The following is an 18,032-nucleotide window of genomic DNA, read 5'->3' on the forward strand; positions in this document are numbered from 1 at the left end:
AAATAAATATTTATTAAACATCTACTATTTTCAGTATGCTACATTCCCTACTGAGAATTCAAATTACTCCTTTCTCTCATAAAATATTCATTGACTTATTCAACATTTATTGGTCATCATTTTCATAATGTAATTTTATTTTAGTTAAAATTTAGAAACTACATGTCAACTTATAAAGGAATGGTTACAGCAATTATGGTAAATTATTAAGGCAAATTGTAATATGTATGAATAATTTTCAGTAAACATGGAATAGTTCAGTGATAAGAGCAGGGTATAAAGTCTGCGTAAAGCATATCACAGCACTGGGTCATGGATTTGTCATCAGAAAGACCAACCAGAGAGAACAGGTTATGGTATGTACCGATTATGAATCCTGGGCAAGTTACTTTAATATTGCCAAGCTTCATTTTCCTCAAATGCAAAATGAAGCGACAATTAGTAATCCATTTCTTTGGGTTATTTCATGGATTTAAGTTGGTAAATGTGAAAATCACCTCATGGAGTATCTGGCAAATGCTACATGCCTAATTAGTGGTAACAGTTTTTTCATTACGCAGTATATTGATAACGAGAAAAAAATAAAGAGTATATTTTTTAAAAAGAAAACTGGGAAATCTGTATCTATAATGGCATTGATGGTTGGCTTGTATGATGAGAATGCAGGATTTTCTTGTCCTTGCCAACTGCCATGGTGAATTAAAATTCTGATAAAATTCAGTTGCTTTCTGTTTTACTGGAAGCATACAGAAAAGATAATTGCTATTGGTCCATTATAAGGTACATTTGTTCACATAAGAGGAATGAAGAACAGTCACCAAAGGATTCTTAAAAAACTCAGGGCATCTTCAGTGGCTGCCTGACCTTGCATTCACCTTGAGAAGTACATTTATATAATGCATCGGATGGACGTTCTACCTCATGGTCTCATTCTCACCTGTGATTCTTGCACTGCTCTAGACAAACACATTTTGCTTGCAAACTTCCACCTCATGGCATGCATAACTGAAGTAAAATGGTGGTATTTAGGGCATACAGCCACCCCCAAATCTTTTTGGATATGGGATTTCATCAGGCATAACAAATGCAAATGATGGAGGCCAAATATGACCATTTAGCCTTGTTCTTGATCTTTCCTAAAAACCCAGTTACTTCCCTGGAGTTACTTTCCCAAAGTTACTTTCCTAAAAAAAGTAAAATTACTTTCCTAAAAGCCCAGTCAATCTTTCGGTTTTCATTTTTAAATTTTTATTATTATTTTGTAAAGGTGAGATGTTTATTTAGCTACTGGATTATATTGAAACGATGGTGATGAAAAGGAATGCCCTTCAAAGGGTGTCCTTCCTTGTCTGAAGCAAAGCAAATTTTGAACCTTGTTACAACCCCAGGGAGGAAACTGAGGTAATTACTGGTTACCTTGGGGGAGATTCGATAACTCCCTGGGTTGACCAAGGGATGGAGCAATGAGCTTAGCTAAAGCATTAGAGAAAATGTAGAAAAGGAATGTCAGGCCAAGACAATAATTGCAAAGGAGGAGTTAAGCTGCACCCCAAATTCTTAGGTGAAATATGAGAAAGAAGTTTTGTGAGAAACCACTTCTCACACAAAAAATTTGGGTTCTTCCAATGCAATGCTACTTACAGAGTAAACTAAGTTTTTTGAGTATTAAAATCTCTTTTTACAATATTGTTATTTATTCACACTCTATATCCAGCAAGCAATTACTACCCCCCACCCACTTTCCACCCTTCCCTGCTAACATCTAATCTACTTTCTGTCTTTGCAAATTTTCTGTTTACTGACTGTCTCACGATAACATATTGATTTGTGACCTGGGCTCTAAAATACTCCCTGAAATAAGATATCTGCCAATGAAGGAACTGTCGTTTTCTCTATTTGTCTATTTGTTGGCGGGGGTGGGGGGCATAAAAACAGGATGTTCAGTTCAAGAATTAGAAGTTTTGCATAGAAGAAAAGCCCCTGGGTTGACTTCAGCTTCTATTTAGCTCTACTCTTTTAAAAGACACTTGAATATTCAAATGACTGGAACATGTGGGGTAAACATGACAGAATAAGCAGGCTGCATTGGACACTCCTGGAAATTATTACAGCCTTTTAGGGGGTGAATTAACAACACATATTGAATAAAAACATCCACATCTTGGACCCAATAAATCTTCATTTCTAATCCTCTATTCCACAATTCAGTATTCAAGTCATGATTGTAATCTCAGTATTATGTTTGGCAGTAAAAATTCAAAAAAACCACTCAAGTTTTAACATGACGGATTAATAAAGGAACTCTGGTGACTTAATGTTTAAAAAGCGCTTATAAATAAAGAGCTTGCATTTTAAAAATATGTAAAAACAGAAACTACTTTAAGAAAATATTAACCATAAAAAGCAATTTGTAAAATTCCCAATATATGATCTATGCTATTATATAAAATGTTCATTTAAAATATTAAAATGAAATGCATATCAATAATGACAGTGCTTTCTTCTCTGGACAGCTGGGTGCTCTATCCTGTATGTTTTCATCGTGGAATACATAGGAAAAAATTCAAACATGCTAAAGAATTCTTTTTTAGTAAATTCAAGTAATAATTGCTTCAGATGAGCTAATGAATCTGATTACCTTAGCAACAAAACCCATAACGCCATCTAAGGTCAAACAATTTCCAGAGAGGGTGACCATTCCACAGTTGGATGAACCTTGAGGATATTTTTAAAACTTTAATACATATTATTTCTCATGTGATCTTGAAACCATTTAATTCAATTTCCCCAAAGAAGACAGAGAAGTTCTTCAAGCTAATCATTTGAAAATACTTTTTCCTGAGTATGAAGTGCTTGTAGCACAGACCCTTGCTATCCCAGGGTCAGACTCTCAGGGACAGTGGGAGAGAGTAGGGGTGGAAAGAGGTGATGTGAGGGGTTGCCTGCATTTTCAAAGGACTCCTGCCATCAAGGGAAAGCGTCTTTTATCACAGAGCTCATTCATGGAGATGAAACGTGAACCCAGGGACACACTGATGAGATTACAGACTTCAGTAGAGAGTAGGGAGTTTTCTGTGGGCAATTTTCATGAGCTTCTTGGTCATAGGAAGGTAAGACAAAGGAGGCAGCCACTGTGTGTGCATGTGTGTGTGCATATGGGAATGGATGTGTGCTCCCAAGTGCATTTACAGGCTTATCGCTGTGTGAGTTTTTTCTTGGCCTCAGAGCTTCTAGAAATGAGTAGCCGCACGCCAGTGGAGTTGCATGGTGGCAGAAGTACAAATAAAAGATGATAAACTTCCCTAAATACCACTATTTCTACTCACAATGTGCTTGTTACATCCAAGTCCAGAAGGCAACATCTTTTATAAATGCCTCCTCTTAATGGAGTCCATCCTTTGATCAAATCTGGACCAGGGCTGGTCCTTAAGTTTCCTCAAATGAATGAGATATATCCCCAAAACCCATTTCATGATGTACCCCTTTTGGGAACAAACCAAACTTTAGATTCAGGGACTGGAACATGATCTACATCTACTCTACTTTTATTATTTGTTGGAATCACGGAATGTAAGAACTGGTTGTGAATTCAATGATTATCTAATAAGGATGGCAAACAAATCTTGGCTCATATGCCAACTTCAGTTGAATGAGTGAGGAGGGATTTTACTTACTGACAACTCCAGCTAGCTGTGTAATTACTGTGTGCCATGCACTGTGCTAAACACATTATAAATGTATTTAGTATTCACAATAACACTGTGAATGTGAGCGAAGTGCTATGCTTATCCCCATTTTTACATAAGAGGATACCAAAGGGGGCAACTTGTCCAAAGTCTCATAGCTAAGTGAACCCTGAAACAGGGATTTGGAACCTAGGGGCCTCTCAATTTTTGTGCTACTTCTGTTGCTGCCAGGAGCACTGGCTTGTGCGAGACTGTCAGACTTCGCTCTAGGTTGAGCGGAAAGGCAGTTTGTGATTGTTCAGCAATTTCAGCCGAAGACTTGTGAGTACCATTAAATGTGCTAAGTATTGGCCATTGCCAATCCATTTCCTTGATTTCAGTTATTTGGAGATGAAGGCAAAGAAGTGAATTGATATGGCCAATTAGCTCCAAAGCCAGTACTATAACCAGATCCTGCAACTGGCCATTTAATTGGTTTTTCCTCTATTGAGGTCATAGTACAGTAACATGAGCATTCACTCGATGCTTTTCTTTTAAATGAAAAGAATCTATTTTTTAAAAATCTATTTTAAGACCAACGATGGAGTGAGTAAGGCCTTAGCCAACTCCCAGACAATCATGTTGGTCTCCTTGCCTCTGGGAGAGGGAATGTAACACTCAGAAATGAGAGCTCACAGAAAGCATCATTTCTTATGGAGTGGGAGGTATGAAATTAATCATTTTCAGGAAAGTAACAGGGCAATGTATTTCTTATACTATGCATGTAATAATTCACATTACAGGTGCGATACACACACTTCAATGGGCCATTTGCTTTCTGATTGTTTATTACACGGCGCTGTATTAGCACAGGATGGTGGATTTGAGGAAGAATAGTGAGGTATTTTTTATGCCTACTTTAAGCTGTTAGTTTTACTGCATTTCAGGATGTGGAAGATCGTCTTGTAGTCAAATTGCGCTGTAAAGACTAAATTGAGTTATCCCCATGGAGCAGCTGTTAAATCTCCAGGGAGTGGGCAGGTCCCATGAGAAAGGAATGATGGATGACAATGGCAATGACTCCTAAATGCAGCCTCTAGAGAAGCTTGTGCGGGATGAGGCAAAGGCTGGTACTTCCGTGAGTCTTGAGTGACATTCCGAAATTTATGGGTATTACCATACTCTTGCTGCCTGATTTGTTGATTCCTTGCATCGCCTGCTAGACTGTGAACTTCCCAAGACTCAATAAATGGGAAAGAGTCTGTAAACACTGTAAAAGTACAGAAGCACCATTCCTTCCGAAAGCCCTTACTTAGCACCACAGTGACTTAGTGAATTAAAGCAAAGCTGATTTTGTAGCTGATACAGTGTCTTTGGGGGTAACTTTAAGACTGGCTATGGGGACAAAGGAATTTGTACTTCAGTAATTAACACTGCAAACCATTCTTTCCCATATGGAGATTTTAAAGGAAAAAGACTAGGGATGTAAATGTGTATGTGTAGTCATGTGATTTCTTAAGCAAGGTGATGGAGGCAATTTGGAAGAAAATAAGGTATTTTTTCCCCTTTAAATTGTAAAGGTTAAAACTAAGATTGTCTCCTTGCACAGGAAAACTATTTTTATGGATTTTTTTTTCCCCAAGTATATTAGTGCTATGGATTCTTTGTGCCTGGTATGCACAATACTGCCAATTAAACCCTGAGGAATAAACTACTCTAGCAAAGTTTTAGGTAACCTGGTAAGTGCTACAGCAGTTTAAAAACATGAAAGCATAAGTTAAAGTTTTGGCCTATGATTCCCCAAGAAATGCATACTATGGAGGCTGCCGACAATCAGAAATTCATGTTTCTCTTTGCTGTCCCTTATTTCCCCTTTGCTGCTTTGCTCATTCAGTGCCTGTATTTATTATACCTTCTTGTTAAAGACATTTTCTAACACTTTATATGGATGGAGGCTTCCTTTGGGAATGTTGCATAGGGGTCTTAATTATTTATAACTAAGGCTCAGGGGCTCACACTTTCAAGCTACTGTTACGAATAATGAAAGTAAGCAATATTTCCTTTGGCTTCTTATGGTTCAACTTGCCCTGCCAACCCTTAGCACAATGGCACGTAATGCTGCCATGCTTTTCAGATGCATCAGTGTCCACAGCTTTAGTCTAAACTCCTCTAGTGCATGATCCCAGTTTAAGTACCACTGTGTTGGGTGGACTGAACTCAAAGGAACTGAGACATTATGAAATAATTCTTGGAGATAATATTGGAGAAGGATAGGCATGCATGTGCTTTACATTGTCCAAGCCTCAACCTAAATTCCAGAAAAATGTCATTAGCAAGCCAGTGCTTCGGTTAACTGGGAGATGACAAGGTAAGCACATGAGGAAGGAGGGTGCTATCAGGAGCACATGGGGCAGTTTGTGTTCTTTGCTTGCTCCCCTGTCTGTGGGCTGCTAATCCTTGCTCTAGAGGGAGATTAATCGGCAAGGAATATCACTGGATCTCCCAGAAACCAGAGTCAAGAACCTTTCTTAGCACCATCCAAACTAAAGGAGTCTGGAACTTGGCACAGGATATTTTAAAACACTGACAACCTTCCACCCAAGTGAAATTTCCCTCAAAAAAATAAGGCTGGCTTATACCCTGGAATCCAGTGTCAACTTTCATAAAATGGGATAGGATGGAATCTAAAGACAGGAAATAGTCATCCAGAGAAGAACTAAAAATCAAGGTAATTTGAATACAATTGTCCCAGACAATAAAATTGCCAGATCACAAAGAGAATCAGATTAGCCTGTTAATAACAGATAGGCCTACTCTTGCCATGGGTTTTAGAAGGATGGAAGATTAAGGGATTTCTACTTGTGGGAATTGGATTAGCATACTATTCCTTATTATGCCCACTGGGTACAACTCAAAATGCTGGAAAACAAATATGAAGACTGAAAGGTGGTCAGAAGAAGGCGGGCTAGCTAGCTAAGAGCTTTAGGACCCAAGGAACAATATATGGAGAGTGCTCTGCATGTTCTTCATACATTTCAGACATGGTGCAGAAGGAGCTAGCCATCTGGGAATGGCAATGCGTGCAGACAAGACATGCCCCAACAAATGAACGCTAACTCCAGTCAAAGGATCAACCTAGTAAGGAGCAACCTAGAAAGACAGAAAACATTTAGAAAACTATTCTACTTCAACTAAACACCATGGGGAAACAAAACAAAACAAAACAAAACAAAACTATACCTGCACTTCTGTGCACAACAGCCAAGGATGAGCAGGAATCCTAGACTTCTACTCTCTAGGCTATGATGACGCATTACAAACCTCTGCCTCAGTAGGGTCAGACAAAGCCCAGCAGGGAACTGGGACTTGCATCTCCATTAGACAGTGATGCTCCACTTACCCACACCAAGGGTGTCAGTGGGGAGCCTGGGCTTCCACCTTCAGCAGTGGGAGGCTTAGTGGAGGATCAAGATTTTAACAACTTCTGAGCGATGAGGGTGCACTCCATCCTCTGTCATGCCAAGAGCAGATGTGTGCCAAAGAGTAACTCCTACCCCTCCAACCAGAAGGTACCGCTGAGGGCTGAGGGGGATGTTGGAGCTCCATCCTCCTGCCCAGAAGTTAAAAGGGGTTTCTTGCCCTAAGGTGTTGATGGAGGATAAGTGGAGAACTCGGACATCTACTGCCACCTGGCCATCATAGGGTGGCACCCCTCTACCCCTGCCAGGGTGATGTCAGGATAAGACCATTGAAACAGAGGGTTTACATAAGAGTCATCATAATCTATGGCCAAAAATGCCTGCATTTCAATAAAAAATCAGTTGCTGTAATAAGAACTAGAAAGGTCTCAAACTGAATGGGAAAAAGAAAAAGTATAGATGCCAAAACAAAGATAAAGGAGATACTCAAATTATCTGACAAATATTTTTAAATATTCATCAGAAAAGTGTTCTAGGGAGAAATTAGGAACGTGCTTGAGACAAATGAGAAAATAGAAAGCCTGCAAAGCAATAGGAAATCTCAATACCGATACAGAAGATATACAGAAGAAGCAAATGGAAATTTTGGAGTTAAAAAATACAGTATTTGAAATAAAAATATTTAAATGAGTGGATACAAAAGAAAAATGGAGAGAATGGAGGAAAGAATCAGTGAACTTGAAGACAGAACAACAGAAATTACCCAATCTGAAAAAGGGAGACAAAATTAACTAACTAACTAAATACATAAATAAATAGCTTCAGGGACCTGTGGAATTGTATCAAATGATGAACATTTGTGTCATTGGGGTCCAAGAAGTGAAGAAAGATAGGAGAAAGAGTATAGGGCTTAAAAAGTACCTTAAGAAATAAATAATGGCTGAAAACTTCTGAAATTTGGCAAAATACAGAAATATAGGTTCAAGAAGCAGGGCAAGGCCCAAACAGTTTAAAATCCAAAGAGATTCACTGCAAAATATATCATAGTCAAACAAACCTCATTGAATTTAAATAACTGAAGTCAGATGAAGTTTGTTCTCTAACCACAATAGAATCAAACTGGAAATCAATAACAGAAAGATAAAAGGGAAATAACTAAACCCTTAGAGACACTTCTAAATAACTCATGGTTGCAAGTGAAAGCTTCAAGAGAAATATAAAATACATTGAACGCAGCGAAAATGAAAATACAGTGTATCAAAATATATGGGACATAGATAAAGCAGTGCTGAGAGTTTAATTCAGCACTGAATGTGATGGTTTGGAGGTTTTATGCACTCTAGAAAAGATCGTGTTCGTAAAGCTAATCCATTCCTATTGGTGTGGAACCTTTCATTGGTGGAACATTTTGATTAGGTTATTTTAGTTGAGGCTGTTCCCAGGTGGGTCTTAATACTCTTTCTGGAGTCCTTTATAAGAGAATGAGGAACAGACAGAAAGACAGAAGATAAGAGGTAAGGACACAAACAGAAGCTCAGAAAAAAGCCACAGGAGCTGAGAAAGAAAGGCAAAGACTGAAGAGCCAGAAGCTGAAACCTGGGAGAGAAGAACCAGCAGATACTGCCATGTGCCTTGCCATGTGACAGAGGAGTACAGGATCATCTGTTGATGCCTTGATTTGTACATTTTCACAGCCTCAAACTCTAAGTTGTAAACTAATAAATTCCCATTGTTAAAAGCAAGCCCAATTCTGGTATATTCTATTTTGGCAGTTTTAGTGAACTAAAATATTGTTTATATTTATAAAAGAGGAAACAACTCAAATCAATATGCTAACATAACACTATAAAACCTAGGAAAAGAAGAGCAAAATAAACCCAAAGCAAGCAGAAGGAAGAAAATATTAAGGAGCAGAAATTGATGAAACTGAAAAAAGGAAAACAATCAATGAAACAAAAAACTGGCTCCTTGGACAGATCAATAAAATTGAAAAATGCCTAGCAGGACTGACAAAGTTGAAAGAGAAAAGACACACATTACTAACATCAGGAATGAAACCAAGGATATTCTTATAGCCTCTGCAGACATCAAAAGGGAAATAATAGAATATTATGAACAATCCTGAACATATAAATTTGAAACCTTAGATAAAGGAGACAAATTTCTTGAGAAACAAAACCCTATCACCACTCAACTGATATGTAAGAGATAGTTTGAATAGCCATATAACTATTAAGAAAATTTAATTAATAATTTAAAAACTCCCCAAAAATAAGTCTCCAGGACCAGAAGGTTTCACCATAGAACTCTATCAAATGTTTAAAGAAGAATCAATACTACTTAAATGAAACTATTCAAGAAAAATAGAAGAAGAGAGGACACTTCCCAGGACACTTTCTGTAGACAGAATTATACAGGTAACAAAACCAGAAAAAATTTGAGTTGAAAAAAAAGAGAAAAAAAAAAAAAAAAGAACAGCAAAGGCCAGCATTCCCCATGAATACAGATGCAAAAATCCTCAGGTAAATATTTGCCAGTAGAATTAAATACATAAAATAACTATATGTCATGACAATTTGGAGTTGACTCCAGGGATATAAGTATGGTTCATCTTAAAATGTCAGAGAAGAAAAAAATCACATCATATCCCTTAATGCAGAAAAATAATTTCATAATAGTCAACACCCATTTATGTTAAAAAAATACTCTCAAAAAAAAAAGAATAGTGATAAAGGGCATTTACAAAAATTCCTTTAGCTAACAATATACTTAATGGTGAGAAACTTAACGTGTTCCAGGTAAAATATGGAACAAGACAAAAATATATGCTCTCACCACTCTATTCAACACAATGCTCAAATCTCTAGTCAGTGCAGTAAGGTGATAAAAGGAAATACAGGGAATAAAATTGTAGTACCATTTATAATTGTTCAAAGATGAAATAATTATATATCTTTAACAAAACATGCATAGAATTATATAATGATAACTGCAAAATGGATGAATGGTAACTGCAGAATGATGAAAGAAAACAAAGAAGATTTAAATAACTGGAAAGACATACCATGTTCATGGATTAGAAAACTTTACATAGTAAAGATGTCAGTATTCACCAAATTGACTTACAGGTTTGTAGACATATTCAAGATTTTTCTAGAATTTATAGGGAAAGGCAAATGAACTAGAAAAGCTAAATTAATTTCGCAAAAGAATAATAAAGTGGAGGAATCAGTCTACCTTATTTCAAGACTTAACAGCTACAGTAATTAAGACTGGGTAGTATTGGAGAAGAGATACATATATCAAAGGAACAGACTAGACAACACAGAAGAAATACACAAATATGCCCAACTGATTTTTGATAAAGTTGCAAAAGAAATTCTATTGAGGAAAGAAAGCCTTTTCAACAAATGGTGCTGGAGCAATTAGATATCTGGTAAGCAAGAAAATAAATTTACCCCTCACACCTTATTCAAAATTAATTCAAAATGGATCGTAAGCTTACATGTAAAACACAAATCTATAACATTTTTAGGAAAAAAAAAATAAAATTCTTCAAGTTCTAGGTCTAGGCAAAGAGTTCTTAACTTTACATCAAAAGCGTGATCCACCAAAAGAAAAATTGATCAATGGGACCTCATCAAATTCAAATGCTTTAGCTCTGTGAAAGAAAGTGCAGAAAAATTTCACTGAAGAGGATACATGGGTGACAAGCACATGAAAAGGTGTTCATCATCATTAGCCATTGGAGAAATGCAAATTAATATCCTATGCTGATATCACTCCTAGCAGAATAGCTACATAAAAGAAATATATTTACAACACCAAATGCTGGAGGAGATGCGAAGACATTGGATCATTGATACATTGTTCATGAGATTGTCAAGTGTTTCAGCTATTCTGAGAAATAGTTTGGAAATTAAAAAAAAAAAAAATCTAAATATACAACTACCATACTACACAGCAATCATACTCCTGGGCATTTATCTCAGAGAAATGAAAACTGTGTTTCCAAATTGGAAACAACCCAGATATCCTTCAGTGGGTGAAAACAAGCTGTGGTACATTCATATCTTAGAAAACTACCCAGCAATGAAAAAGGATGCAAGAACCTGGATAAGTCTCCAGAGCATTACGGTGAGTGAAAAAATTCATTCCCAAAAGCTAGCATACTGTATGCTTCCATTATATAACAATATAGAAATGACAAAATTATAGAAATTGAGAACAGATTTAGTCATTGCCAGAGGTAAGAAGAGGGTAAGGGTGGGAAAGAAGGGAGCGTGACTATAAAATGGCAATGTGAAGGAACTTTGCGCCGTTGGAAATGTTCTGTAATTTTCCTGTAGCAATATTAATATTCTGTTTGGGACACTGTACTCTGGTTTTGCAAGCTGCTACAGCTGGGGGAAACCTAGTAAAGGATACAAGGGATCTCCCTATATTATTTCTTACCACTGCATATGAATGTACAATCAATTCAAAACAAAATTTAATTTAATATAAATAATGGCAGTTTGCCTCTTGGTCTAGAATACTTGTCTAATAAAAGAACTTCCAAGGTTAGGTTTGGCAAAGCCAGGGGTTCATGGATGTATGCCTGATCCCAGTAATGCAGACAGCTTCTCATCTCCAAACAGGTAGCAGAGTTTAAAACAGGACATGAGCTCCTTTTGATTAATCAGGGTCCAAGAATGGTTCAGATTTTCCTCAATTTGATTAACTTAGCTGTTTTCTCATCTGATTTTGCTTAGCTTGGGATTTCTGAAAGATCCCAAGGTGAAAATCCATGACAACGATGATGATGATGATGATGATGATGATGATTTTTAGGAGAGTTAGAAAACATAATTTGGAATTCCTTTTTAAGGCTATCAAAAGTACACATGAGTGGACAACTGGATCCATCCATTTGGGAAAATGAATGTGTACCTTATTCTTGCTATGGGAATGAGAGAAAAACACAGGTGTAAGACATATGGAAAACTACCAAGAGTCTAAACATCATATGCAAATTAGTTTCAGAAAAGAAAAGTCAAATGTACATTAAATAGTCCATAACACATATTCACCTGATGTAAGATTTGTCTCAGGCCATTTTATTTTCTTCCCTTTTCTAAGAAAAACATTTGCGTCTTGCATTTGCTCAAAGGACTTCAAATTACTTTAACTTAAAATCACACTAGAGGTTATGAGTCAACCAGCTAATTTCATTTATGGAGCCCTTCAGGTAATTGAGCAAAAAGGAAAATTCAAAAGAAGGAAAAAGTGCCTCCAATGCATTTCCTTCATAGGTAGTTCTTAAGTATTAAACTGGGTGTACTAACTGTGGCCTTAGCCCCAGCCGCAGCACCCCATGTAGAGAGAGCACTCAGCTCCAACCACGGGTGGTCTTACACTGGCTAAGGCTGAGGACACGGGGCTGGGTGCCTGACCCAATGTGGCCAATTCTTGGGCTGGCCAGCCATGGATGACATGACCTGGGATGAGAGGAACAGGTATGCCCGTCATATACTCTCTCAGGAAATGAAAATGGAAGTATGCAAGGAAAGTGACCAGACAGTAGCAGGAGCAAAAGAACAGAGAACAAATAAAGAAAAGCCTCGACTTCTGAGAAATGCCAAAATGTAAGACAACCTGCTGCTGTGAAGACACCCAAGTTAAGGGCAGGCACAGCATGGGGTGGGAAAGCCAGCAAGAAGGCAGAGGATAATGGCAAAGGCAAAGAATGGTGGCACAGCAGAGGGAGAACGTGCCAATGGGGAAAATGCCCCCTCTGTGCTGTGATTTCCAAAGCTGCTCACATCTTAGACTACCCTCCAGTCCCACTCTCGAGGGACATGGACCTCCCTTCTTGAGGTTTCTTTATTGTTCCACATCTGTACACATGCTCATCATCCCTCCCATCCATTCTGAACTGTCCTGAATGAGTCTTTATAATCAAGAGGATAACTAGCTCAAAGTTGTATTTATTTTGTGAAGTGCTGCCTCAAGTCTGGGATTTGGACTTTCAATTCAAGTGTAATATAAAAGGAAAGAAATCATCATCATCATCATCAACAACATCATCATCATCATCTAGAAGAAAAGGAAGTTTTCAAAGTAATGCATGTCATAAATATTTTTTATTTTTTGCGGGTTGTGAGGGAAGATGAAAAATATATAATAGATTTTCCTTAAAATCCTACAGGATGTAAAATGAACATGTATTCTCTCACAAAATCCAGAATAAGTAGCTCTCAAGGGATCTTGATTAAGGTTAAATGAGATCATGCTAAGAAAAAGAAAGAGGAAGAAAGGGAGGGAGGGAGGGAGTGAAGATGGAAGGAAGGACGGAAGGAAGGAAGAGAGGGAGGAAGGGAGGGAGGGAAAAGGAAATAAGAAAGAAAGGGAAGGAGAACCACTGACATGCAGATACCAAACATTTAAAACTCTGCGAGTGCCCACACAGAACACTACAAGCTAGTTTATTGTTTAGATACAGATATTGAAGATTGTTTCAGCAAAATTACATTACATACTGCATCTGATATAAAATTTTACAACACAGTATATCATAATATGTCAGTATATATTGTCTCTATATATTCTATATCTGTGGAGAGAGCAAGAGAGTGATTTTTGCCTTCTAGGCATCCTGGGAGTACAAATATGTGAGAGCAGCAGCAACTGCTGTGAGTTCAGAAGAGGGAGACGTTTCCATGGATACAGTTTGTCCAACTGTGTCAGGTGCTAGACCCTGGGCGGGGTGCGAGGGAAATAGGGTGATGTGATTTGGAAGTGTTTGGAAACCGTCATGAAGAAAATGGAGTTATTTTAGTCAGGTTTCACCATGAAGAAATGGAATAGATTTCAGGCAGGAGGAAGAGAATGTGTGAAGGCATGTTAGATCTATTCTGTTGAAGAGAGGAGAAAACAAGCCTGGAAAGAGGACATGGTGAGATTGCAGAAGTCACAATAGGTAATTTAGGGACCCAACAGGGGAGGCTTGAGGAATTTCCCTAATCTGTGACTGCCTCCATGGGGGCGGGCTAAGATTTCCTAGCACCCTCCAACTCACAGCTTAAAACACAGTTCAGAGTAAGCCATTGGGGAGATACTCATTAATGCATTTTTTATTAAAAAGAAAATAATGAATGCAAATATACTTTGTATGACACTGAGCAAATAGCAAGTGTGTTGAGTAAGAAAGTCAAGGCAGAAAGTTGCTCTCTCATGCCTCGGTAATGCAATATATGGTAAAGAATATAACAGTGCATGGGTTGCAGTCTCTTTCCTCATTATAAGGGAATTGAAAGGAATCTCTCAATAAGTGATAAAAAAAAAAGACTTTCCCGGTGTGTTCATGCTCTACTATAAAGCTTTATAGATCTGACTACTGTGTAAATTTATGCCAATAAACCCAGTGCCCTGCATGCAGTAAGTCCTAATGAACGACTCTTAAATACATTCATATCTATATGAATGCCCATTCATAAATCCAGAGTGAAGTGCATGCTTGCATGTCTTATCACCCATCACCCAGGGATTTCCACAGCAGCACACTTATTCATTCAAATATTCCACAAGTAATTATCAAGCATTTATTATGTGCAAGGTGCTGTCCCAGGTTCTGTGGACACAACAGTGGAAAAGAAAACACAAGCCCTCATGAAGCTCATAGTCTATTGGTGAAGATGAGCATTAATTAATTAGAAAATTGATTAATTTGTCAGTATGATAAACGCTATGAAGGAAATCTCAAAAACACCAGAAATGTAAACTTTCTGGTTCAAAAAGTCCTACTTTTAATATCAACCACAGGTGGAAAAATACATACTGTAACCACAGTCGGCACATGACACACAGCCAGGGAAATGGAACATTCTGGATGCCCCTGTACATCTGTTTCTCTGAATAACTCTATCCCCACTGATTTAGTCCCTCCCGTTCTTCCTGCTCTCCAGCACATTGTAAACCAGAAATGAAGAGCTATGGGGAAAGCAAGACTGACCCAAGTTTCTGAGAAAGATGGGTTGACTTACCACGGTATAGATCTGATGCTTTCTTCTCTTAGCCAGGTCGATTATGTTTACTCCATTATAGTAAAGGTTTTCGATACATCCATGGAAGTTTTTCTTTATAAAGGTCCCAGGTTTGCCTGGTACTGGAATTCCTCCAAAACTAAGCTTTATGGGGGAAAAAATAAAAGTCTTCTCTTAGTTATGGGCCCTGAAGGAACAGGAAAGGAAAATAAACAATTGCATTTCAGTAGATTCAGCTGTATGCAAGAGCCGAGTGGCTAAAATAATTATAGATGCCACTTGATTACACATTTAAAAGGATACTGATTAGCCCACATAAAAATAACTGTAATTGCTTGCTTTGTAGGGGCTTATTTTACAAAAGCGTTTTCACTTCTTTTCTGAACCTTAATATTAAATAAAATGATAATGTACAAAAGGATGTAAAAAAGAAAAGGAAATCAATGACTTTCTATTTATCTCTTACCAAAATATCTTGGCGACGATGGCCAAACTAAAGGCAAGAGACAAACAAAAGACACCTTTGTTCAGCTACAGAGGAACCCATTTAAAAAGCCTCCTCTGCAATGTGAAAGTCTTATGCATGTTAGATCTATTCTGTTGAATAGATCTAACATGGTGCATTGATGCACCAAGATCATTCCCCAGATTATTATTTCTAAAGATGAAAAATGGGAAATAACTCAAATGTCCAATGCAGGTTCTACAAAGCAAAGAATCAAGAATCAATATGATGGAATGAAATCTTACTTAATAGTCAACAACAAGGCTTATTAAACATTTGTGAGAAAACAGGAAATGATTGTAATGTTGATTGAAAAACACAAGTTACAACTGGGCATCAAGTATGATGCCAGCAATAACAAGTAGGTTTTTATATCTTCCTTGATTTCTAAATGACTTATTTACTGTTCTACTTCACTCTGTTTTGATGTAGGGCAATATTTGAAAAAGAAAAACAGGGAAAATATCTTTCCTTTTAAATAGCACGTGATGTAGGCTAGAAGGAAACACACTGAACTGCTAATGGCAACAGTCTCTGGACAAGAGAGTTTCCTTTGCCAATTTTTTTGTTTGTTTGTTTTACAGTATTTTATACATTAACACAAATTATTTTTAATGGAAATATTATTTAAAAAGTAAACCTGCTGTGAATATTCTTCCTGTTATACAAGAGAAACAGGGCTGTTTCTATCTATGATAATGATGATCACAACAGGATTTAATGAATAAGCCTTCATTTTTCCTTTTCCATTGCTTTGGAATGTTACCTTCAACAGGTACTTAAACTCTATTAATTGCTGGGTATGCTTCAGGAGAATGTGTTGACTCTCCAGAACATCATATCCTTATTTGAATAGCTACATATATATCAAGGCCTACTTCCAGATGTCTGTTTATTTCACAAGTTCTACACTATTTTAAAAAATATATATTTCTTAAAATACAGTAATAAGTGATAAGAATTATTAATCCCCGTACTCTATTTTATTTATCACTGTTTTACAAAGACAATTATTTTATATTCTTGCCCATTTTATTTTAAAATTTAATTTCAGAATGATTTTATTTATTTTGACCAAGAATGTGCTATTTCCATTAATGTATTTACTTAGAGAAAAGTGGACAGTTTTGCAATATTTCTTCTTTCTATCCAAGAACCTAGTATATTTTTCTATTTTCAGAGTATTTCTGAAAAGTTTCCTCACCTAATGTTCATTTTCTTTTCGTAGACCACATATTCCTCATTAAGTTAATTCTTATGCACCTCATGCCTTTAAAAGTTTCCATTGTAAATAAATTGTTCTCATTCATTAAACATGTCATCATGAAATTGATATACTCTCCCTATTGGTTCAGCTTATTTTTCCTTATCTGAATTTTAAAATATATTTTAATATTAAATTCTAGTATATTTTTAGCTAATTTCTTTGAATGTTTGAAGGGAAGAATGATATGATGTATTTTAAACAATTTACTCTTTTCAAACTTACTTTTATACATGTTTTTCTTTGTTTCATTTTTCTGGTCAAAACTTCTCAAGATCTAACCAAAACTGCTTGAGCAATAATAAATAATAATAATGGTGGTATAGAACTTTGTTAAAAGAAAACAAATAAAGGCACAATTTTTTATTATGTTTCCCAAGTACACATAATATTGATTCTGACTCCATGCCATATTAAGGAGAAATCTTTCTATTCCCATTTTACACACAAATCACATGTGTATGCACATATTTAAAATTAGAAATGGATACTGAATTTTATCCATTGGGTTCTCAAGAATCCTTATGACAGAATATAAGGCATTTTATGTTTAATCTACTGATGGGTTAAATTCTATTGATGACTCACAAATTAATAGATTCTCTCTTATTGAACCACACTTGAATTTAATTTGCTGTAAATATGTATGTTCATGTTTTAAGTAGTAAATGAATTTGGGCTCTAGGTATTTTCTGTTTTGAAGTATTTATATCAAGACTAGATCTGTCTCTGATTAAAACTATGAGGGTTTTAACATGGACTATAATTAAGAATGGCTCAGAAACTTGGGAAATACTTCTGAAACGTTTTAGAGATTTTACCACTGAACTTCATTCTACAAATATTTTTGGAACAACATTTATTTGCTAACTTTCACAGTCTTCCTTACTGATTTACTGCAATATTCAAATGTTTGTCAATGTGAGTCATTTACATTTTAAAATATAATCCATTTCTGATGTACAAATTGTGTGCATAAATCAAATTTATAATATATATATATAGACAATTGAATATGTGTTACTTTTCTTTTTTTATTAATTGACATATAAAATCGTAATTGTATTCCTTATTTTTATCCTGGCCTCTTCCTCAGTTTCTAAAGTATTTCTTTAATGCTTTATTTTGCTCAGTTTTGATTTAAGGAAAGGTTAG

The 18,032-nt window shown here is 36.4% G+C and overlaps 1 protein-coding gene across 1 annotated transcript in view; it reads right to left on the reverse strand.

The window, feature by feature from the left end:
* Positions 1-18,032, reverse strand: part of CNTNAP5 (contactin associated protein family member 5) — an 860,113-nt gene that overhangs the window by 427,299 nt on the left and 414,782 nt on the right. The window contains 1 exon segment of the mRNA XM_037849799.1: positions 15,109-15,252. Coding sequence (XP_037705727.1) covers positions 15,109-15,252 — 144 coding nt within the window.

The sequence above is a fragment of the Choloepus didactylus genome, chromosome 9, assembly GCF_015220235.1.
Source record: "Choloepus didactylus isolate mChoDid1 chromosome 9, mChoDid1.pri, whole genome shotgun sequence".
NCBI lineage: Eukaryota > Metazoa > Chordata > Mammalia > Pilosa > Megalonychidae > Choloepus > Choloepus didactylus.